The sequence below is a fragment of the Herpailurus yagouaroundi genome, unplaced genomic scaffold (genome assembly GCF_014898765.1).
Source record: "Herpailurus yagouaroundi ecotype Mexico unplaced genomic scaffold, PumYag 140, whole genome shotgun sequence".
Classification (NCBI taxonomy): Eukaryota; Metazoa; Chordata; class Mammalia; order Carnivora; family Felidae; genus Herpailurus; species Herpailurus yagouaroundi.
Window position 1 is genome coordinate 24,236,859 of NW_024412395.1, and position 24,739 is coordinate 24,261,597.

At 35.4% G+C, this 24,739-nt stretch overlaps 1 protein-coding gene across 4 annotated transcripts in view; it reads right to left on the reverse strand.

Annotated features, from left to right (window-relative positions):
• LRP1B (LDL receptor related protein 1B) overlaps positions 1 to 24,739 on the reverse strand; it is a 1,898,953-nt gene that overhangs the window by 612,996 nt on the left and 1,261,218 nt on the right. For all 4 annotated transcript variants that reach the window (XM_040474969.1, XM_040474970.1, XM_040474968.1 and 1 more), the window contains exons 24-27: positions 19,669 to 19,866; positions 17,968 to 18,172; positions 8,297 to 8,461; positions 7,717 to 7,961 (exon numbers count right to left, since the gene is read on the reverse strand). In XM_040474969.1, coding sequence (XP_040330903.1) covers positions 7,717 to 7,961; positions 8,297 to 8,461; positions 17,968 to 18,172; positions 19,669 to 19,866 — 813 coding nt within the window. The remainder of the gene's footprint in view (positions 1 to 7,716; positions 7,962 to 8,296; positions 8,462 to 17,967; positions 18,173 to 19,668; positions 19,867 to 24,739) is intronic.

Below are 24,739 nucleotides of genomic sequence, written 5' to 3' on the forward strand. Positions count from 1 at the left end.
TTCTGTAATATTCTTGGGAAATCTCATTTATCTTTTTGTCTTCAACCTAAAATTAAATGAATACCGAAGCTCTAGTTCTTGCTTAAACTCTCCTTGCCTTATAGCCCTGAACATTCCATCATATCCCAGAGGTACCTCAAATTGAGTGTATCAAAAGCTTATTTTTTTTAGTTTATTCTTTAAACCAGGTGTCAGTAGACTTTGGCCTGCAGGCTAATACTGTAGGGCAAAAAAAAAAAAAAAAAAAATAAGAATAATACTCAAAAAAATGAAAAGTATATGAAATTAAAATTTGGTGTCTATAAATAAAGTTTTATTGAAACATAGCTACAACAGTTCATTTTCCATGTGATTACTTTCACACACAGCTAAGTTGAATAGCTGCAACAGAGACCATATGGCCTGTAAAGCCTAAAACGCTTACTATCAGGTCTTTCACAGAAGTTTGTGGACTCCTCCCTTAACTCAATCCCATGGACTCTAGGTCATATCTTGATCATAAAGCCAATTACAGAAACTAGAGAAAACAACCATCTCAAATTCTTCCTTTTCTTCCCAATCTCCCCCACTCCACAACTTCTATCACCATTTTTATTGATTTTGCCTCTAAGCATATCTCAACCATACCATTCTCTCTGTTCTTATGACCGTCATCCCAGATTTTGCATCACCTAAGCTCTGGATCTACTGAAGTAGCCCACTCACCAGTGCTACCTGCAGTGCTGTCTCTCTGCAATCTATCCCCCGCACAGATGAAATCGTGTTTCTAGCACCCAAATCTGCTCTTCTCACTCCGGTGACCAAACAAATAAAAATGATTTTCTCCTTCACTTAAGACTCTAAAGTGGTTCTTTAGGCAGCATCACCATCCCCTGGGAATTTGTTAAAAATGCAAAATCTGAAGCCACACTCTAGGCCTACTGAATCTAAAGCTCTTGAGCGCAGCCCAGTAATCTGTGTTTTAGTGACCTCTGTAGGTAATTTGGATGTGCATTCAAGTCTGAAATCATTCAAACTAGCTATCCTAGAGGATAAAAATTAAAATTCCTTGAATGCGCCATTTAAATACCAACATGGTCTGATCCCTGCCCAATCTTGTTTTCCACTTATTTCCTCCTTACCTCTAGCTGCTTCGACTTACAAATGAGGAAATGAGATCCCAGAAGTGAATTATTTTGCCTCAGCTAGACAAGTCTAGTTAGTGAGAGACAGAGTAATGGGTTGAACTAGACTAACCCAAGGTCTTTTTAGGAACACACCCAACTGCCCTTTAAAATCTATTTGCTATACTCTTACATTCAAACTCAATCCATGATAACAGTTATTTTATTGATCCTAGTTTTTAATTTAGTTTGTTCCCCTTCTAGACTATAAACTCCAAGAAGGTAAGAATTAGTCTGTCCCACTTAAAAGGCAATAAAACGACTCTCTACTGCCATCTGGTGACATAAAATAACAATTCCAAGGAGAATCTCAAACAGGAACTTCCTGTAGAGCAGAGTGGTTAAGGCAAGAGCTCTGAGGTCACTTTCCTTGAAGTCAGATAACTGGGCAAACACCTTCTGGCTATAGACCCTGAGGAAATAACTTAATATTTATCTTCCTTAGGTTCCTTATCTATAAAACTATGTTGCTAACACCTTCCTCATACAATTGGAATGAAAATTAGCAAGTGTCAGGTGCTAATAATATAATTAATAACATTATTAAGGACTTCGCTATATAGTGGACACAAATAAATAAGTGGCATTCTTCTACTCAAATATTGTATAATGTAGTGGGTAAATAAAACAGAGTAGGAAAATATTATATAACCATACAAGCTCTAAGTGCTAAAGGAGTTCTTGTAGTGTTAAGCATGAACATGAAGGAGGTGAAATCTGAATTGTGTAAAGATTCATAATTGTTATATGGCTTTGAAGTGAGAAGCCTCTCAGAAGGAGAATGTTTCTTTCAAATCTTTGTGCATATTGAAAGTAATGCCTGTAAAGGACTAATAAAAAGGCAATATAAGTGCATACCTTCCTTATTATTACAAAGTCAGGATGATGATATAATTTTAATTTAATGCTTAATCATACAAGCCCAGATCTCATTATCCAAACAAAACTAACATATTTCTCAAAAATAGTTTATCATAAATTTTGTTGTTGCTGTTGGTTTTTAATGCACTCAAAATTTATTCAATTAATAGCTGTGCTTTACTGATAAAAATGTATTTAAATTAGATGGCTTCATAAATGTTTATTATTCATTTTTACCTTAAAGGGAAATCTATGATGGTGTTCTTGTGTAACAAATATTATAAAAGTAACAAATATATTTATTTATATGAGCTCTCTATGCTAAGAAAACTACCATCTCCCATGTATTTATTCAGTAGGTTGGACGTTAAGTATCAACTACATGCTATCAATTGCCAATATACAACATATATAGAAAATAGAGAATTCAGGGGCGCTTGGATGGCTCAGTGGGTTGAGCATCCGACTTCAGCTTAGGCCGTGATCTCACAGTTCACGCGTTCCAGACCTGCATGCATAGGGCTGTGTGCTGACAGCTCAGAGTCTGGAGCCTGCTTCAGGTTCTGTGTCTCCCTCTCTCTCTCTCTGCCCCTCCCCCCGCTTGCGTTCTCTCTCTTTCTTTCTTTCAAAAATAAATGAATAAAACTTTAAAAAAATAGAAAATTTAGGTTAAGTGTCTAGTTGTCAGCCCAATCAATGGAAAAGGGCATATAGGGATGAAATGTGACTATCCTAGCCAGTGTGAAACTACAGTACATATTATGTAACATTCTTATTCGAAATTTCTCAATATTTTATTTTCATATTTCTGTCCTCGGTTCCTACAGCATCTATCAGCATAAAACTACTACTCTGTGTCCTTACTTTAAACTTTCTTGCTTTGCTTTTTTGGCATAGGAGATGTCATATGCACTCTCATGTTCATTGCAGCACTTTTTTTATAGTAGCAAACACATGGGAACAATCTAGGTGCCTATCGATGGATGAATGGATAAAGAAAATTTATATATTTCAAAATATTTAGTCATGAAAAAGGAAGGAAATCTTGTCATCTGCAGCAACATGTATGGACCTTGAGGGCATTATGCTAAGAGAAATAAGTCAGAGAAATACGAATGCCACATGATCTCACTTACATGTGAAATCTTAAAACAAAACAACAACAGCAACAAAACACTGAACGTAAAAATACAAAGAACAAATTGCTGGTTTCCAAAAGGAAAAGGTGGGGTTTGGGTGAAATGGATGAAGAGAGTCAAAAGGTACAAACTTCTAGTTGTAAAATAAATAAGCCATGACAATGTAATGTACAGTGTGGGTGATTACAGTTAATAATACTCTATTAAGGGGCGCCTGGGTGGCTCAGTCGGTTAAGCGGCAGACTCTTAATTTCGGCTCAGGTCATGATCTCACAGTTCACAAGTTCGAGCCCCACATCGAGTTCTGCACTGACAGTGTGGAGTCTGCTTCTGATTCTCTCTGTCCCCTCTTTCTCTGTCCCTAACCTACTCATACTCTCTTTCAAAATAAATAAAAGTCCTTTATAAAAAAATAATACTATTATTTGAAAGTTGCCGAGAGTAGATTTAAAAAATAAATAAAGAAAAACTATAAAACAAAGACTATGGGTTAATTTTCATTAGGGTTTAGTGATACATTTTGGAAGGGCTTATGTTCATCTATCAGTTTCTGGCAACTAAAAGACCATATGACTTGCTAATGAAAGCAACAAACCCCAAAGTTATTAAGTAAAGATACATATTTATGTATAGAAACATGCATTAAAATGATCAATGACAGCGGGGTGTCTGGGTGGCTCAGTCAATTAAGCCTCTGACTTTGGCTCAGGTCATGATCTCACAGTTTGTGAGTTCAAGCCCGCATAGGTGTCTCTGCTATCAGCATACAGAGTTGGCTTGGATCCTCTGTCCCCTCTCTCACTGCCCTTCTCCCAGTTGTGCGTGTGCTCTCTCTCAAACATAAACGTTTTTTAAAAATTAGATTTAATATACCCACTATTGCTCCTTTATATTGCATACGTCTGAGCTTTGATTGTTTCTTCTGCATCCCAAATAACAACAACATTAGAAACCAAAGGTTCTAAAATACATTTTCCTTTTGAAAAGTTTTACTTTTGTGTTCAATAACCAACTTGGAAATTTATGCACAAGATGAATGTACGAAAACTGGTATTAAAACATTCATTAACTTCCTACTTGGAGGATTAGATAATTTCAAAGACTATTTGTAACCTTTATTTCTTTAATTTTTGAAAGATATATTTCAATTTTATAGCACTGAATGTCATGTATTTTTAAAATTTATTATTTTCCATGAACTTTACATTATTATTCACCAGAAAACAGGGTGCTATTGTTATTTTACTTGTATTAACACTGAACCTTTGCCACCATTTTTACTGCAACTCTATCCTTGGTAATAGTCAATATATTCGTACATCTTTTTTTATTTTTTCCCATAGCAGTGGAAGTGTTACTTCACTGAAGCAGATAAACAGGATGGATAATGATTGTTATATGCTCAGTGATCCTTATAATGGGGAAAAGTAGAATGCTCTCTGATCATTCTCAAAATTGGAAACTGACTGAATTTCAATTAGGAAATAGCAAGGTCTTGTTATAGGTGACATTCTCTAAAAGTATATAAAGACTAGAATATCTGCCCTGAATTCTGTATGTTAAATCAGATCCATAAAGTAAAAACTTCTTTATTTTCTGTAAATTGGAGAAGTCTTATATAAATCATGTTTCAAGTTAAGTGAAGACGTCAATTGGTGCCTGGGTGGCTCTCAGTTGTGCATCTGACTCTTGATTTCAGCTCAGATCATGATCTCAGGGGTGGGATTGAGTTCTCCTCGGGCTCCACACTGAGTGTGGAGACTGCTTAAGATTCTCTCTCTCTCTCTCTCTCTCTCTCTCTCTCTCTCTCTCTCAAAAGAAATTAAAAAAATGATGTTGGGGCACCTGGGTGGCTCTGTCAGGTAAGTGTCCAACTTCAGCTCAGGTCATGATCTCATAGTTCATGGGTTCAAGCCTGATGTCGGGCTCTGTGCTGACAGCTCAGAGCCTGGAACCTACTTTGGATTCTTTGTCTCATTCTCTCTGCCTCTCCCTCACTTTGCGCTCTGTCTCTCTCTGTGTCTCTCTCAAAAAATAAAAAAAAATAAAAACATTAAAAAAATTATGTCAAAAAAACCTCCCCACCAACAAATGAATTACAGCAATCTCTCCTTATCCAGGAAGGATACATCCCAAATAGATGCCTGAAATTATTGATGTTACCAAATCCTACATATACTATGTTTTTTTCCTATGCACACATACCTATGATATATATCTATGATAAATCTAATTTAATAATTAGACACAGCAATAGATTGACAATAAATAGAAAAATTATAATAGCATACTGTCATAAAATTTATGTGAATGTGGTATTTATCTGTCTCAAAATACCATATTGTACTCACCCTTGTGCTTGTGATGTTATGAAATGATAAAACACCTACGTGATGGATGAAGTGAGGTGAATGACGTAGGCATTATAACATAGCGTTAGGCTGTCATTGATCTTCTAATGATAGTTTAGAAGGAGGATATTCTGCTTTTAGACCAGAGGTGATCAGGGAGAGTGAAACCATGGCAGAGTGTGGGGAGGGAACTACTGTACTTTGTTTCGGTTCCTTTCTCTATATATGAAAATGTCAGAAAAGCTAGAAAGTATCATTTTCCTTTCCATTCTATAAATTTTCTTTTCTTTTTTTTTTTTTTCAACGTTTATTTATTTTTGGGACAGAGAGAGACAGAGCATGAACGGGGAGGGGCAGAGAGAGAGGGAGACACAGAATCGGAAACAGGCTCCAGGCTCTGAGCCATCAGCCCAGAGCCTGACGCGGGGCTCGAACTCACGGACCGCGAGATCGTGACCTGGCTGAAGTCGGACGCTTAACCGACTGCGCCACCCAGGCGCCCTTCCATTCTATAAATTTTCTAGGGCTCATGTCAATGTGGGCAAATTAGACAGTTAGTAAATGAAATACATTGATCCTATGTTGAGGAGGGGAATGATGTAATACATAAACCCAGGCCATTTTTCACGGTCCAATTCATTTAAATTACTCCAAACATAAAAACTACAGCTCCTAAAAATGCCAGAGTCTGGGTCACAAAAACATAGAAGTACATATTTTGCTTTCATAAAAAATAAAACCAATCCTGCATTTGTCATCAACATACAATGTTGATGACTTGATACTCTTTCATGCTGAAGGAGGTATTCAGAAAAGAAAAATTTTTTATTGTATTGTATTAGTGTCACATTGCTGGCCAGAATCATGATTTCCTGCTTTATTTCAATTTAGTTAAATCAAATGCCTTTAAGCACAAAAGTGACTAAGCTCTGTTGTCTCCTCTTAATGTCCCCATGTCATGCAGGTTTGTAGGATGAAAAGAGTAGAGGAATTAAGGATGATAGAAAAGGTTTAACATGATTGCTCATTTAGTACATGGTATGTAGAAACTCCCACAGACAAAGAAGGATCTGTTATATAAGAAAACTGAGACTGAGAAACTGAAAGTGTCTGGGACCAAAACTACATTCAATAAGACTATGTCAGAGACAGGGCACGGAAAATTTTACAGATGAGGAAATTTTGGTAGAAGAAATAGTATCAAGAGAGAATGAAGGACAAGTATTGAAGAAAGAAAAAGGATAGCTAAGGAATTTACAGACCAGAAAGGTGAGTAGTTTTAGTCACAACCAGGTGAAGATAATATAACATAAATCTAAAATAAGGATTGAAGTGAAGTCTGTAAGACCAGAAATACTAACAAAGTGGAAGATCTGTCTACTCTACACTGAAAGAGGGAGACAAGGATAAAATGTATCCTCCAGTAAAGAGCTGTCATCTGAACATCATATTCTCAAGTAAAAATCTACTAATGATAAGAAAACACTGTTTGCTTTGGAATGAGACTCTTTTGGTTAAGACACACATTATAAAAGGGAAGACTCCATCAAGAGGTATAAAAGGATGAGCTGATGTTACACCGGATGGCTATAGTAGCCCAGAAAAAAAAAAAAAAAAAAAAAGGAAGAAAACTGTTCAGACTTGATATTAAGAACATTTGTCAAGGATTGAGTGGAAGAAATGAAATCCCAAAGCCAAGATGGAGATTACTATTGAAACAAAATGTGGAGTGTATGGGGAGAGGTAGCACATATGTTCATGTGAACTCAGTTCTTTTAAGATGGAAAAGCTCAAGCAGATGCTTGATTCTTTCTTCCACACCACTCCTTCTCCTCCCAACATACTTCACAGGCAACATTTGAAGGCAAACATCAATGTGTCCTTTCTGATCCTAGTCTGGTGATAGATTCTCAATATAAAGACCTTTTACAACTTTCCACAGTATTTTTTATAGATACAAGCAGTGACTAAAAATGTGAGGACTTTGTATAAAACCCTTAATTTCTAAGATTTCTTTACTGCTATATGAAAAAAAGGGAAAGAAAAAAATATTCTGAACTAATTAAAACAAAGGCTGGAACTACTTCTACCATATACATAAAATATTAATAACTTAACTTATAGAAGTGATTTTGCACTTCAAATCTTATATGATTAAGGTGAAAATACTTTCTGGGTGGTTACTTCACAACCAGCACTTACCGTGGGGCTGTCGGCTGGGGTGGTATATCTGAAGGTCGAATGGCTGGGCACTGGTTTTCTGAATCACACTGACATTCTGCCCTGTCCACTTATTGGCTTTTGACAATGTGTTGGTCCTCCAGTCTGTCCAGTAGACCTCACTCCCATATAGAGACACAGCAAAAGGATGGGAAAGGTATTCATGACCTCGGATGATTTCTATCATGCCTGTTCCATCATAGAGGGCTGAATAAATAGCATCTGACCTACAGAAAGGTAATAAATCAGCATTTTATCAAAACTTATTCAGATGGTCCAGTCATGTTATCATATTACTTACATAAATGCCAGAGAAAATATTTTATAAAATATATTTAAAATATTTTATGGGTATCTGATTTGTAGAAAGAAAAAATAAGCCCATCATAACAAAAACAAACAAACATCAACACCACCATCATATGGAAAACAAATAAATATTACCACCAATTTCAATGTGTGTATATATAATACATGCATGTTAGGACATCTTTTGAGTTTATAAATGCTATCTGTGAAAGGTAACACAAGATATAGAAGAAAAAGATCATTTTTATTAAACCTGGCATCTGTCCAAACTATCCTTTTTTCAAAGTGGTCCACAGTTAGTCCATTTGGCCAAGCTCCAGTTTTCATGTCTTTGTAGATGGTTTTTCTGCCAGCACCACTCATGGAAGCAGATTCGATGCGAGGAAAATTGGCATCCCAATCTGTCCAGAAAAGAATTCTGAAGAAAAATAAATAATGTTATTGTTTCAGCCATTCATTTTACAAATATTTATCGAGTGCCTACTACATGCTAGACACTTATTAGGTAAACAGTCTCAAAAGAAACAGATGTGTTATCTACCCACATGGGGCTTAGAGTCCAGTAGAGAAGACAAGCCAAATAAACACATGAATATATAATTACAAATTCTGAAATATGCTGAGGAAAACTTTTATTATGGAAGAGAACAGCAGGTAAGTGATCTACTTAAAGAAGATGATCAGGAAAAAAAGAAAAAAAAAAACACTTTGAGAAGACTGTATTTACACTGACTCTAAAAGATAAAAAAAAACAATATAAAGAACATGACAAGCAAAATAAATAAAAGCCTGAACAGGGAAAAGAAAGTGGGTGATCTGAAGAACAGATATAATATCAAGATAGTGAGTAAGGAGGAAAAAGCAAAAAGATGGATTTGAAAAGGGCAACTTAAAGGGTCTTTCTGGCTAAGGCTATTATATGGGATTTTATTTTAAGGGAATAAGAAGCATATTTAAGCAGGGGAGAAACATGGTACCATTTATAAGTGGGTGATAGTGAGGCAAGAGTATGGGCACATCAGGTGGTTATTTTAAAGGACCAGGCAAAGATGATGGTGGTTTGGAGTATGGGAGTGGCAGGAAAGAGAAGTGAATGGATTAATGGTACATTTTGGAGGTAGAACTTCCAGGGCTAGCTGATGACCGAATATAGGGAACGAAGTAGAGAACAGATCATAAGTGACTGTGTTTCTCGTGTCAGCGAAGTCAGAGTAAGGGTAAGGAAGAGGGTGTGCAGGGAATCCATAAAAAAATGGGAAAATGGAAGAGGATCCAATTCTAAGATTTGGGAAATGAGTGTGAATGAATGTGAAGAGCAATCAAAAGTTTACTTTTTTTTATCTTACTGATTTTTTTATCTTATGATTTCAAGATATCAATATGGAGGTATTCATGAAACTGGGTATGCCAGAGTGAAGTTCAGGGAAGAAGGCAGGGCTAGAGTTATGAATTTGGAAGTCATCAGTATGGAGATAACCTTCACATTCATAGCAATGACATAGATCATATGACAGGAAACAGAGGGAAAACAGAGGAAATCATAATGTAACAAACACAAAGCAGTTGTGAAAATACCAGCTTTATATGTTAAAAATTATTACTTCTTTTAAAACCAAATACTATTTGAGACTCTACAAATTCATGGTGCACTAACAGTTCTTCCCCACAATGGGCATCAAGTACCTTATGTCATGCATTTGATTTCTAAGGCTATTAGGCGATAGACAGCTTACGTTCCGTTGACAGTGGTTTAAACTGCTAATGCATGTTTCTATAGTATGTATTGTATAGTTACACAATAATACCACAATCATTACAACTGGCTGTAGTTTTTAAGTGCTTACTATATGCTAAATACTATTTTCAGTGCTTTATAGATGATCTCCTTTAATCAATCATGAGGCCATGACTAATGTTATTTATGTTTGAGATGGGAGAATGAGTTTAGAGAAGTTAAATTACTTGACCAGGGTTATAGAGCTGGTGAGTGGCAGAGGGAGATGGAAAACTGGACAGTCTAACTTCTGTTCTCATGCTTTTAACATCTAATTCTTTAATGTCACATCACTAAATAAAATAACAAAGGGAAAACATCTGGTACAGGAGTAAGACCATGGTTGCTAATCAGTAAATGGCAGTTGCCTTCTCTACTTTGGTCATAGAACCCAATGAATAGCATGGTGATTTGGGAAGGCAGAACTCAAAGGACTGGAGAAATAGTGACAACCTAGCAAATTTTCCTATCATAAGCTCTGACACCATTTTGGTGAAAAATGGTAAAGCTACTGGTAAAAATACCTTTATTCTTCATTATAATTATATATAGTTTTGCTACTTTTTATTCTTCCATATTTTGAATGATCCTTAAGTATATTCATTTGGTAGATTACCTCAGAAAATGAAATAATCCTCTGGAAAAAAATTCAAAATCCAATTTACCCTATCTTTTAAGAAAAATATGTTTATATAAGGAAATATGGAGTGATATAAACTATTTGTCATGACTTCAATTTTTGAAACGTATATAGTCTGGGGACAGAGGAATGTCAAATACAAAAGGAAAAGATGATTCAATACATTATATAATAAATTTAGTAAGTACATATGTTAAAACCTATGGTGAACAGAGAAGGAAGATGTAGATGTTCTTGATAAGAGTAGCAGTTCATATACAACTCTTCAGCACTGGGCATCCACAAAATGTTATTAAATGATTATGTCAATATATTTTTGGTCTCAGACAAACTTGGGATTGACACTGGTATCTGTCACTTACTCCAGCATCTTTAACCTCAGACTCCATTTTCTCATCTGTAAATAAAAACTGTAACTGTACACAGTGTCAGGAGCATTTGATGAGGAAACGGATGGAAACTGGTCAGCCCACAGAAAAGATTTGTGTTTGGAAAAGCATGCCACACACACGTAGTCGTTGAGATGATTTTTTTAAATGAAAAAAACGCAAAGTATTTCCAAACTGTTAACCAAATGGAGAGAGACAGACACAAAGAAGGACAGAGAACAAGAATTAATACTAATGTCAATGTTTAAATGTCATACCAGCATGAATGTGAAGGTGGATTAGTTTTATAATGTAAGCTTAAGTCAAAGCCATGAGAAAAAGATCCAAAGGAGTAGGTCATAGGATTGGGTTTATCTCAAAGAATGTCTGTCAAAAACTGAGTTTATGTAAAAAAGAAAAAATTTAGTTTCACAGGCAGCTTTAGGAGTTTCATGTCCCTGGGATTATATCCATAAAGACAAAATCCAAATTATTCATTGCTTAATCACCAATATTCAGGTAAATTAAGTAAACTACTGAGAAAGGATAAAACTAAATAATATATCAGGCACAGTGTACTAATAATTGTTGAAGCTGGGAAATGGAAATGAGGAGTTTTATTATATAATTCCTTCTATTTTGTGTATTTGAAAATTTATATTATAAAGTTTAGAAGTGTGAAGAACACAGGGTGCCTGGATGGTTCAGTCAGTTGAGTGTCTGACTCTCGATTTCGGCTCAGGTCATGGTCAGTGAGACTGATCCCCTTGTAGGGCTCTGTACTGACAGCCTGCTTGGGATTCTCTCTCTCTCTCTCTCTCTCTCTCTCTCTCTCTCTCTCTTTCTCTCCCTCTGTTCCTCCCCAACTCGTTCTCTATCAAAATAAATAAACATTAAAATATTTTTTAAAGTATAAACAACTCAAAATTAAATTCATAAGTGAATTTTTTTAAATATCAAAAATACCAGAGGACCTTTATAAAATCTTACAGCTAGAAATATATTTTTTTTATGAAAAGACTAATTAAAAAAAAAAACATAAGCTTATGTATTTATTTTTTGAGAGAGACAGAAGGGGCAAATGGGGTAGGAGCAGAGAGAGAGAGGGAAGAGAAAATCCCAAGCAGGCTTGCACTGTTAGCACAGAGCCTGATGAGGGGGTCAAACTCACAAACCATGAGATCATGACCTGAGCCAAAACCAAGAGTCAGATGTTTAACGGACTGAGCCACCCAGGTGCCCCTGAAAAGACTAATTTTTAAAGAGTAGATTGTTTTATATGAGGAAAAAACCCAATTACCTGGAAATATCAATATGTATATACACATACACATATTGCTTATAAATATACAATATGTTGCCATAAAGAGCAAATGGAACAGAGATTCATCAATATAAAGCTGGTAGGCTACTAAGTTAAGTAGCTAAATGTCTTTAAAAGAATGAATGAAATGAATTATGTGTCTCACTACAAATTTAATTTTAGATGCACACATCTTTTCACTGACAGCAGATTGTTATTTGTCAGCTTCCCTTTATACTGAGGATTAAAAAAAGAAGATTTAAAATAGAAACAAGAGCAACATAGCATCAATCAAATTTATGGTGGTATCTTGGCAAACAAGGTAGATAAGAGAGGTTTTCAATTTTGAAAAAGATTAGGAAAAATAATCACTGAAAACAAACGATGATTTTGAGAATCATAGCTAGTCTGAGTATCTGTGGATAAGTCACCACCAGATCTAGGCAAAACTGTAATTCACAGTCTGGATTGATGACCCAACAACTTCTGAAGCATTGTCTTTTGCCTGAATAACAAATGGAGAATTGAGGTCTCTCTTGTAACTTTCTACCTAGTTCTGTCACATGTAGTTGTGAAAATTCCAACACACATATCAATAACCCTACAATTCTGCATTCTCTCTACATGTATATATTTACCAGAAGTAGGCACTGTAAACTCTCAGATATGGTCCACCGGACCAAAAAAGTATGGCTTGAGATAGTTCGAGGAATTATAAAATAAGTGATTCCTTCATTTCTTCACTAAACATAGCAGCATTAAACTGTTTCTGGTTAGGACTATGGTCCTAATCTTTCATCAATTCAAGTGCGGAAATTTTCAACTCTTTTTATAAAATAACATGTTCTAGAATTAGTTCCCCTAAAAGTGTTTTTAACTTTACCACAAGTCAGTTTACAATCCATTTAAAAGTTGATTTCAAGGATCATTGTTTCATAAAATTCTAGGCACTCTTTTGTATACTTTCCAATGTGGTATTTTAAAAGAATCATTTTCCCCTTATTACTTTATTTTTGTGGTTAAAATGTATTAGCATTTCAATGATTGCATTATTTTTTGAAATATAAAAAGACTGAATATGTCTTCTTACAGGATGTATGGAAATATTCAGCCACAATTGCTTTTTAAAAAAGAGACTACAGTCTACTGATTCTACAGTTCCTGCATTCACAGGTTAGTCTGTATCAGGATTAAATTGGGTCAATGGACCATGAACAACTTGTATCATTACAGGCATGAAAGGGCCATTATCATCTATCAGGTCAAGCTGCAGAAGGTGAAAATAAATTATCTTGGCCAAAAAAGAGGTTACTTATCTATAATCTTTAGGTCTTCTAAAAGCAACAACATCATTATTAGTTTAATTTAGGAACAGTCCCAGATGAAATTAAAATTTTCTTTAGATGTTTCACTAATCTTCATAATTATTATATCTGCTTTTACAAATTGCAATTGTTAAGCAGCATCCAGTTATTATGACAAATGAAATTTAAATACCAGCAATGGAGCAGGAAGACACCAGGCAGCTGCATCATTACAAAGGCAATGAAAGTTCAAGAACTGAAGTGAGTGCCCTATAGATTCTGAACTCCCTAGTGCTTCTTACTCCCTAATACTAAGCTTGTTGTTTAGAGGAGATTCATATACTCTTTCAGGTCACCTTAGCAATAAGTGTATTCCTTTAAAATGGAATGAGAGAAAAATGACTCCTCCCTAAGACTCCCATTTACCATCTTGGAATAACTTGTCACTTGGGATATTGGGTCAAAACCCAGAATATTAAAGGAATGTGGCATGATGGCAAATATGTTTTATGGTGTAAAACGAAGGCCTGTGGATTTTATGCCGAGGAAGCAAAATAGTTGATTAAAAACATTTGTTTTTTGGCATCTGTAGGAAAAGGTCACAAAGGACCTTCATAGCAGAAGGAAACTCACATGATGTAAACATGTTTTATTGGGCTGATGTTATAACCTGTTTCTTGTTGTTGTCGCTGCTTCGGTTTTACCTCAGCTGTGCTGAGGGAGCAAAGTTGCTGGTTGTTAAGCTTTTTAATTCATTTGTTATTGTAAAACAAAGTTCATAGTAGTATCCATTAGCTGTCTTTTCGTATATAATTCACTCTTGAAAGTGTATCCTTGAGTTTTATAAGTTACATGTCAACAAAAAGCCTATGCATTTGGATGCATTATTTTGTTTAATTTTTGTATATTTTATTTTTGAGAGACAGAGAGAGACAGAGCGGGAGCAGGGGAGGGGCAAGAGAGAGAGTGAGACAAAATCAGAAGCAGGCTCCAGGCTCTGAACTGTCAGCACAGAGCCCGACGCGGGTCTCGAACACACAAACCATGAGGTCATGACCTGAGCCGAAGCCAGATGCATAACCGACTGAGCCACCCAAGCACCCCTACATGCATTACTTTATGTAACAAGCATTTATTCAGCACAATTATATATACCAAGAGCAGTGAAGGATTTCATAGAAATGGAAGCAACTTTGCTTGCCATTATTAGAGAGCTTATGATGCAGTAGGAAAGATAATAGTATTTACAGAAACCATGTTTCTAAAAAAAAAATTATCTAGTAGATTTACCCTAAATAAAATTTTTCAAAAATGTTTAAGTGCCTTTGGAGCTCCTATCAATTTTGATTCCTAGCTTCTTTATGTATTCATGAATTATTTGAGAAACAGGGAGAAATTTTATGTTTCTATTTGAATAGATAGCACTAAGGTAGGAATCTAAGTTTCACTGAAATTATTTTTCAATGTTGCTTTTCTTGTGCTTAGTTTTGCAGTTCAGTGTGTGTGTGTGTGTGTGTGTGTGTGTGTGTGTCTGTGTGTGTGTGCACGAGCACACATGCTCACATGTATTTTTAGTATGCTCTCAGCCTACCTTATGAAATGTCCAATGTTTAAAAATAACTATAAATTTTTTACCAAACTATGACAAACTTAAAAATATTTTAACTTTGCACTGCATTTTTAAATGTGATTTCTACAGCTGGTTTTAAGGGTATTTATGTGAACCTTATATCTTAATTGTATCAATCCATTAAGATAATTTTTTGCAATAAAAATCCTATCATATCCTGATACTTGTCAACCTTTCAATTACTTCCTAGAGTTGAACGAATTAGTACTTCCATCTGAACTTTAATTATTTGAAAAAATGTTCTTAACATTTATTCCTTTTTAACAGACAGAACATGAACAGGGGAGGAGCAGAGAGAGAGGGAAACACAGAATCCGAAGCAGACTGCAGGCTCTGAGCTGTCAGCACAGAGCCCGATGCAGGGCTTGAACTCATGAGCTGTGAGATCATGACCTAAGCCAAAGTCAGATGCTCAAAAGCCTGAGCCACCCAGGGGCCCCATGAATTTTAATTATTTATATCAAAAATTATTTTACAAGCATTGTTTCTTCTCTCATGTTTCAAAAAAATTAAGCAGCTTTATACTTTCATAGTAGCAATTAGTAACGGAAGGCATCAACTTTCTCAGAAGCATTATCAGGTTTTTCCTATTCAGAGGCTAGCTTTCTGTATTTTCAACTTAGAGGATATATTACTTCTGAAGATCTTTTATCACTGGAATAGTACCTGGATACATTTTCACTTATAGTATTTGTGGGTGGCATGTTGTGTTTCTATTTTTTTTTCTCCTCTCAGGTAGGATATTCCCCAAACTGAGATAAATAATTTTATCCTAAGCAATGTCAGTTCAAAAGAAAGTTTCAACTCCCAGATCTACTGCTTTGTTTGGTCAGACTATTTTCAAACTTTGATACACTTGTTTTATCCTTTTTGTTTTGTTTTTTCTCTGTGTGTGCCATTTGTAATTTGGGAGCACTCACTCATAGTTTTCCTTTCATATTGGAAACTATAGCTAAAACTAGAGCTTTCTCCAAAATATCACTTTCCCATATACAGAAAGTTTTTCCTGTTTACAAGATGCTGGTACAAGTTAGATAGGTCTAATAGGTGAAAATTTCACACCGGTAGTTGTTATATTGAGGATAAAACCCATGTTGATGATGAACTTTTATGGGAAGTAAAGGGTCAGGACCAGCGATTACCTGCAATCTCAGGAATAGTCTGTTTTGAAGAGGAATTTCTCATTAAGCATAACATATCTCTTCCTGGTAAACTGTTATTACAGGAAGCAAATGAATGAAATAGGCAAAGTGTAAACTGTAAACATGAGAGAGCCCATCTCTAAGCTAAAAGATATACCTACTGCTTTGCTCCTTGCCAGATCTCGGTGTTCTTTCAAAAGAAGCAAGAAATCTAGGATTGTATACAAAATGTCTCAATGTTTTAAATTGGGGCAAGTCATTAAAATAAATTTAAAACACTGTAGAAGGTAAAGAAAACACATCAATAAAGGTTGCCAGTTTGGAACCCTGCTCTAGGGAAGGTGCTTTGCCCCTTTAATTTCTGTGTGTGAATTGAGGAAAAGGAGAACAGACTTCCTAATCTACTGATTTCTAACTCCTGGGCAGAAACCAGAGAACACGCCAGAAAGTGTGGCCAGGAAGCTGACTTTAACACAGGCTCCCTTTTCTCTCCTCTACATTTCATCAAACTCCCTCCTGGCTGACTCCCCTTCTTCACTGGCACTGCTTGGACTTTGTATTATTTAAAGATACAGAGACATGGGGCGCCTGGGTGGGGCAGTCGGTTAAGCGTCCGACTTCAGCCAGGTCACGATCTCCCGGTCCGCGATTTCGAGCCCCGCGTCGGGCTCTGGGCTGATGGCTCAGAGCCTGGAGCCTGTTTCTGATTCTGTGTCTCCCTCTCTCTCTGCCCCTCCCCCGCTCATGCTCTGTCTCTCTCTGTCCCAAAAATAAATAAACGTTGGAAAAAAAAAATAAATAAAATAAAGATACAGAGACAAAAATAAAAATTTCAATCTATTAACCTTTAGCCTTGAAGATAGTTTTGGATTTACAAAATAATTACCAAGGTAATAAATAATTGAATAGATAATAAAGAGTAATAACAAATAAATAAAAATAAATAAATCATAAATAAATAGTATTCTTACCTATACCAGTTACATACTATCTTACACATATTTATCATCTCCTCAAAAACAACCAAATGATAAAGATAATATCTCTGACTTACAAAAGAAAAAAAAAAAAACTAAAATTTAAGGGAAGTTAATAGAGTAGGTTCCCCAGAAAATAAGTGACTGAGTAGCAACTGGAATCCTCGTTTTCTGGCTCCAAATCCATTGTCTCTCTTCTGCTCTTTCACAGAGGCACACACAGGGGAACACTAGAGTCAATAACCTGAGTTACTCAACATTTTACCTTGTTTTTGAGAATCATGTGCCTTGTCTTTCAAACACACCAATTAGTCAGTGTCTCATTACTGGACTCCTTCAAGTCTATGCGAATTTTCTTTTAAAGTGACTCCAAGTACTTACAAAATACATAAGAGGTGATGTGATAAACATCTGTGACTGTTTGAACCAGAGACTGGCCCTGTGGTCTGCAACCGTTAGAAACAATTATGGCCCCTCTTTGGCAGGGCAAAGAGAAATTCATTAAATTACTGCTTCAAAAATGAATTGCAACACTTTCCAATAGGGCCTAACGCTCATATTTAGAAAAAAGATATTTCTGTCCTCTAAAAGTACCTATGTAAACAATCTTATAGCCACACCTGTGCTAATAAACTTAAACTCATATGTATACAATTATATACATATACATATATGTACATGCACAAAATAAGCAATCTAATAATTTATGTGATAATTGAATTCAATATTAATTTAACATATTATTTTTTATCTCAAAGTCAATCTGTGAAAGGCAAACTTCTTTACCCATATCTTGGGTCCAAAGCAATGGCTCTGGGATGTTCCATGGCTCCGGCTATTAGTGTAGTGCGTAGGGAACCATCTAGCTTGGCCACTTCAATTTGATCCAGATTGCTGTCTATCCAGTATATGTTGCCCGCTATCCAGTCGACTGTCAGCCCTTCTGGGGTAGCCAAGCCATGCTCCACCACTACTTCGACTGCACTGACCCCTACAAAAAAAAAAAAAAAAAGGAAATCAACTCTTGTACCCATTCAAGGAACATGTTAAGGACAAAGGAAAAGACCAGTGTATGAGCAGCACAGAGTTTTAAAGTATTTTATTGAGTTTGAAAGATATAGTGCAAATGTGTTATAAGGCACAAAGGAAACTAAGAAGGCTCCAAATTTAGAATTACTGAAATTTCCTACCAGAAAATTTTAATTTCTTAAGTCTTTTCAGTGGCAGTGAAAAAGAATTTTTAAAAAACTCTGAGGCGAACAACAATGTTTAGGGTTCAAAAAGTTATTTCTTGTTTCTGATTTTTGAAATAGAACACGGGTTTGGGGAATAATGATGCGCTAGTTAATATCATTACAATTTAGTTTCAGCATTGATCTTTAGGCGTAGAATAAAGAGGATCAAGTCTACCTGGGGCAATATGCAGTATAGCTTGTCAGCACCCACCTTCTTCTGAAGCATGATAGATAAGAGCTTTTACTGCACTTACCCTTAACAAAGATAAGTCCCAAATCATACTCCCCACTCCTCCCTGGCCCAAAAGACTTACAAGACATAGCATATTTACAAATAACAGAAGAAGACATTAGTGAGGTCTAAATACAAATAAGCAATTTGATAATGCCCACCAATATCCTTACTCACTCACTTCTAAATTTCTTTTGTAATTAAAGTAATTATTTAAAAAAAAAACACTTTTTCTAATAGGACAACTCTTCATAGTTTATGACATTGCTGGTGTTTTTGTTATATATTTTAATTTTTTTTAACAGTTAACAATCTAAGCCCAAAGATCTAAATCCATCACTTGAAATCAGTCTCTTGCAATGTGTGACAGGACATAAATTCACATACGATAATTATATTGTGTTATTACCATTTTTCCAAAATTGTAAAGGTGATTTAAGGAGAAATTTATATTTTGATAGAAACACCTGGGGTTTGGAATGCTACACAGATCCAACATTTTCAAAAAGATTATTACATATATTTATCTTATAGCCTCGCTACTTAAGCCTACATTAGCCAAAAGAGATAATTCAAATTATGACAAAAAACATTTAGTTCATATTAGTGGTCTTTGTACCAATTCAGTGCTTGTTTAAATCTTGCTGACAGTAAAATAAAACAAAATATTTAAATAAATAAATAAAAATAAAACAAATAAAATAAAATAAAACTTTTTTTTTAAATAAAACAAAACATTTCAACTCTCAAAATGTATATACTAGTGTGTGGAAGGCAGTAGTTATTTCTTATAAGCAAATTTTTTCACCAATGCCCATGGAAAAGCTCATAATTTGAAAATGGTATGCATAGCACAGGCTTTTGCCATTTATTCCCCTCCCTCAACATATTTTCACACATGTACTTGACATCTATTGTTTTACATACATGAGGCAGGAGATAGAGAACCAACGTGCAAAGATTAATCAAAATCCCTTCAGATTACAGAATATTGTTTTGGAATTCTCACTAAAAAATTACCTCCACTTTCAGAAAGTTTGCCCCGATATATTCTGTCTTCTACAACATCTGTCCAATACAGTAAACTTTGATTGAAGTGAAAATCAAGCGCTATTGTGTTTCTCAACCCAGGAACAAGTAGACTGTAGTCTCTTTTATGCAGATCAATTCTTCTGATCTCATGGCGAATAGAAAAGATGATGAATGCTTCAAAAGGATCTGAAAATAAATTTATTTTTAATAGACTTATAAAAATATTTATATGCTTTCATAAGTAGAATAAAATACCTGAGGTCAAATCCAATTATTTAAAACCATAATTTATTATATAATTCTCTGTTATTAAAGGAGCAATTTCTTTTAATCCAACATTTAAAAGAAACTTGAAAAATGTAGGTTTACACGTATTCATTAAAATAAAGTATAAATACGTTTTTATTCCTTAGATTTCCATACACCTGATTCTGATTAATGAATATAAGAATTATTGTAATTTCAAGACAAAAATAAGGGTTTTCCATTTTAGTGGAGCTTCAGGTGACAGTCCAAACCTCAGAAACATCAACATGGGAAGTGCTAAGACTTGGCAAAACTAGTTCTGCTACTCTTAGCCCATCACATGCCTACAGATCCACAGAGGAAATATATCCAATAAAAGAGGATTCTGTAAGAGTTACATGCTTATGTATAGTTAGGGAGTATTCTCCATAAGAGGAGAGATGATGGCTTCCTCCACAGTCTGAAATGTACTAAAAGTATGCTATCCTTTTGGAAATGTATCAAGTCCTGTATAATTACTGCTGGGCATACTAATATGAGTTAGACATGAATTTTGCTTTATAAATACATATTTTGAGGGAGGGACCCAGGCTTACAAAGATTTGCCCCCATTTCCATTTAATGCAATTCCTTTGGGCTTTCCTTTAGGGCAATATGTTTTCCTAATTTAAGTCTAGGCACATCCTCTGAATGTAATCTACTGTAATCATCTGGCTCAAGAGGCGGATGTGAAATCTAAATTAGGCATGAGTCTATAAACTTCTAGAAAAGATTTCAAGCTGAGGGTAAAGAGTGTCTTTTCTTTCAAGGTCACAGATCGCTAACTCTAGTATTGCCAGTGTCTATACCCTTGTAGTTTGTGTAAGTGTACTTGTGATATTGTTTTAAAACAGAAAACAGCCACAAAGAATGAAGCAACAATGACCTGTGGTGATACTGTGTCCTAAGGATGTTCAAGTCCACAGTTGGAATTCTCCCTAAGACAAGTTCCTCCCTTCATACTCCCTATATATTTCCCATGCTTTGGATATATAATCCAATGCAGGTAACTATTCACTCAGTTTGGGCTGGGTTTTTGTCCACTACAACCAGGTTTACTGTTCTTACTAATTTTCATTCCTCGGAGAGGTGTATCCTGATCAACTTCCTAGTAAAGACCATTAGAAAAATTATATTTATTTATTTATTTTTAGAGAGAGAGAAAGGGAGAGAGTGCGCGCGTGCGCGCGCGCGCGCGCGCACACACACACACACACACACACACACACACACACACACACGAGCAGGGGAAGGGCAGAGAGAGGGAGAGAGAGAATTCCCAGCAAGTGCTGTGAGCACAGAGACCAATGTGGGGCTCAAAGTCAGGAACCATGAGATCATGACTTGAGCTGAAAACCAAGAGTCAGAAGCTTAACTGACTGACCCATCCAGGTGCCCAATAAAGGCCATTTTTTATTATTTTATATCTCCATAGCCTATTAATTCTCTTTGAAGTATATTTAAAATCACTATTTATTTGTTTTCATCTACCTTCTTCACTGGCTTAAATGCTTTATTGAAACAAGGATCTTGTTTGCCTTGTTCATTATGCTGTCCCTAATACCTAGCACCAGGGAAGACATGATACATACCAGGTCTTAGATTTAGAACAGAGCTAACCGAGGCTGGCTGTCATGTCCTTGGTTTAGGGAATTCACTGGCCATTTTTTTCCACTGGACATGAATCTATTTTTTTGATAAGCTCTACCTAGAACATTAAATGAATGTGTTTTGAATGAATACAAGTGGAACAGACTCCATCTTAAGAAACTAGCTGATGGCTAGCATGGGAGAGAGCCCTGCCATGATCCACAGAGCCACTTACTTTAACCTGCAGCTGACTGCATAGTATAAGCAAGCCCGTTCAAGACCACAAAAACCAGTCAGTAGCCTGAGAACTTGTGAGCAGTAATTACGTATATTGTTGTGATCTTATAGGTATCGTGGTTATTTATTGCACAGTATTATGGTGTTTCTTGCAAAACATTACTGTGATAGTAGCCAACTGATAAAAATAGCAAACATATATTAAATAACTAGTGCCAAAGAGCTCCTGATAGAACAAATGCTCACAAAATTTTAAATCCAGAATTTAGAATTTTCTAAATAAAGAAAATGGCTCTTTTGGATGTACAGTTATTTAAAAGGGAGAATACCTAATTTTGGATCAGGATCCCTTGTATGAATCTGCTCTGGCTATGAAATAACTGCTCGCCTTAAAAAAGTCTTTATTTTTTTCAGAAATTGTCTTTACCTGCAGAATGGAGTTAATGACAACCTCCTTCCAATTTAACTTACACTGTTATCAGAATCCAATTAAATAATGTATATGAATTTTTTTAAAAAGCTCATAATCATCACAGTGAATGCAAATGTGGAGGTAAGTGTGAAGTAGTCGAAAAAAAATAGGTTTGGAGTCAAAAAATAAGGGTTGAAAACAGAGCTGTTTACTGACTCACTAAGTTTGAGAAGTTTACTTAAACACTCTGATCCTCAATACTTTTTAATTTATAAAATATATACCATACTGACTTATCAGGATAATTGATCATTAAAAGTACAGATGCTCAATATCTTAATAAATCTTTATTATAATATTAAATTTCAAAGATTACTCAAAGGAATAAGCAAAAGATATATTGTGTAAGAGAAAAGGTTGGAATGATAATATGCAAAAACAGTTGGATATTTCTTAGCATGTGCTGAAGCTAGTGATATTTCAGCTCTGAAGAGCTTCCCCATCCTTTGGCTTATAGTTTGCCTTTAGTCAAGTAGTAAATTAGAGGTGCAGCAGCCACTTGGTAGAGACATTTATATTTAATAGCTTTTAAAGGACATGGAGTTTCAAAATTGCAAAGCAATGATGTGCTGCCTCTTCCTTAGAAAACCACACTAGAAAAATCAAAAAAAAAAAAAAAGAAAAGAAAAGAAAAGAAAAAGAAATGCAAGTTCCACCTTCACTAACACTGGAAGGCATGTTACCAAAACACCACAACATTAGAAGAATGCTGAATACATTCAAAGTATGGACAGTTTCTGAGAGATGATGCCTATAGCTGTGTGTGTGTGTGTGTGTGTGTGTGTGTGTGTGTGTGCGTGCGCATGTGTGTGTGTGTGTGTATATATACACATACATGTATAATGTATGTGTATATATATGTGTATATATATGTGTGTATATATATATACGTATATATGTGTGTGTGTGTATACATACATATATACATACATACATATATAATGCTGGCAGAACACAATTTTCAAAGGAGGTAGCGTAAGTAAAGGGCAGATCCCATAACCACTTTTTGGGAAAAAAAGGATGAGAATAACACTCTGGCCTCAGAAACTTTTCTGAACCCATTGACACCATAAAGATTCATGAAGGTCTGAATGGAGAATCAAACAGGCATGCAATACATGAAGTGAAAGGACCCAGGTTCAAAAGTCTATAGACAATATCATTCCATTTCAATGACATTTTGGAAAAGGTGAAACAATAGAGATAGAACAGTGGATGCCAGAGGCAAAGGGTGGGGAAGAACTGATGATATATTTTTAGACAAAAATCGCTAACCTTCCTACAGCTACTGAGAAGACAAAATAGAAAAAAAAAAAAGAACAAATGCACACTGGCAGTAATAATGAAAAAAGATAAGGAGGAGTGCCTGGGTGGCTCATTTGGTTGAGTGTCTCACTTCAGCTCAGGTCATGATCTTGAGATTCATGGGTTTGAGCCCCGTGTCAGGCTCTGTGCTGACAGCTCAGAGCCTGGAGCCTGATTCAGATTCTGTATCTCTCTCTCTCTCTCTCTCTCTCTCTCTCTCTCTCTCTCTGTACCTCCCCCACTCATACCCTGTTTCTCTCTCAAAAAAATGAATAAACAGAAAAAAATATTTAAAAAGATAAGGAATCTAGGAATGGAATTATTAAGAAATATATAAATATTATATGAAGAAATTTTAAAACACTAATGAAAGAAATAAAGACTTCAAAAAATGGAAAGGCATACAGTATTATTAGATAGAAACAAAAGGAAACAAACAAACAAACAAAAGAAAACAATGTCCCAAAGATCTTGCTTCTGCCTGAATTAATTTATAAATTTCCTGTGATGAAAAAAAAAATGACAAATACTTTTCTTTAAAAATAATACTAGATAATTCTAAAGTTTACATTAAAAAAGTGTGACTCACCAGGACAACTCTAGGGTAAATATATAATAATGATTAACTTCAACAAATATTAAGATATATTATTATATCAATAAAAAGTATTTGGTACTGACCCATATCTAACTTGAAAGCTGAGAAATATGGTAGTTTTAGGGTACCTGGAGAAGAAATGAAGTTGGAAGATTTTGATTTAATACAAAAATATCTAGATAGCTTAATAATTTTGATATAATAAATGGCACTATGAAAGCCTTGGAAGTAAACACAGAATAATTATTTTTAGAACTCTCGAATGAAAATGGCCTTTGTGCATTTGGCAAAAATCATAGAAGAAATAAAGAAAAGGATGGTGTTTATTAAAATTTTTTTCAATGTTTTTATTTATTTTTGAGACAGAGAGAGACAGAGCATGGACGGTGGGAGGGCCAGAGAGAGAGGGAGACACAGAATCTGAAGCAGGCTCCAGGCTCTGAGCCATCAGCCCAGAGCCCGATGCGGGGCTGGAACTCACGGACCATGAGATTGTGACCTGAGCCGAAGTGGGCCGCTTAACCGACTGAGCCATCCAGGCACCCCAAGAATGGTGTTTAATATACATTAAA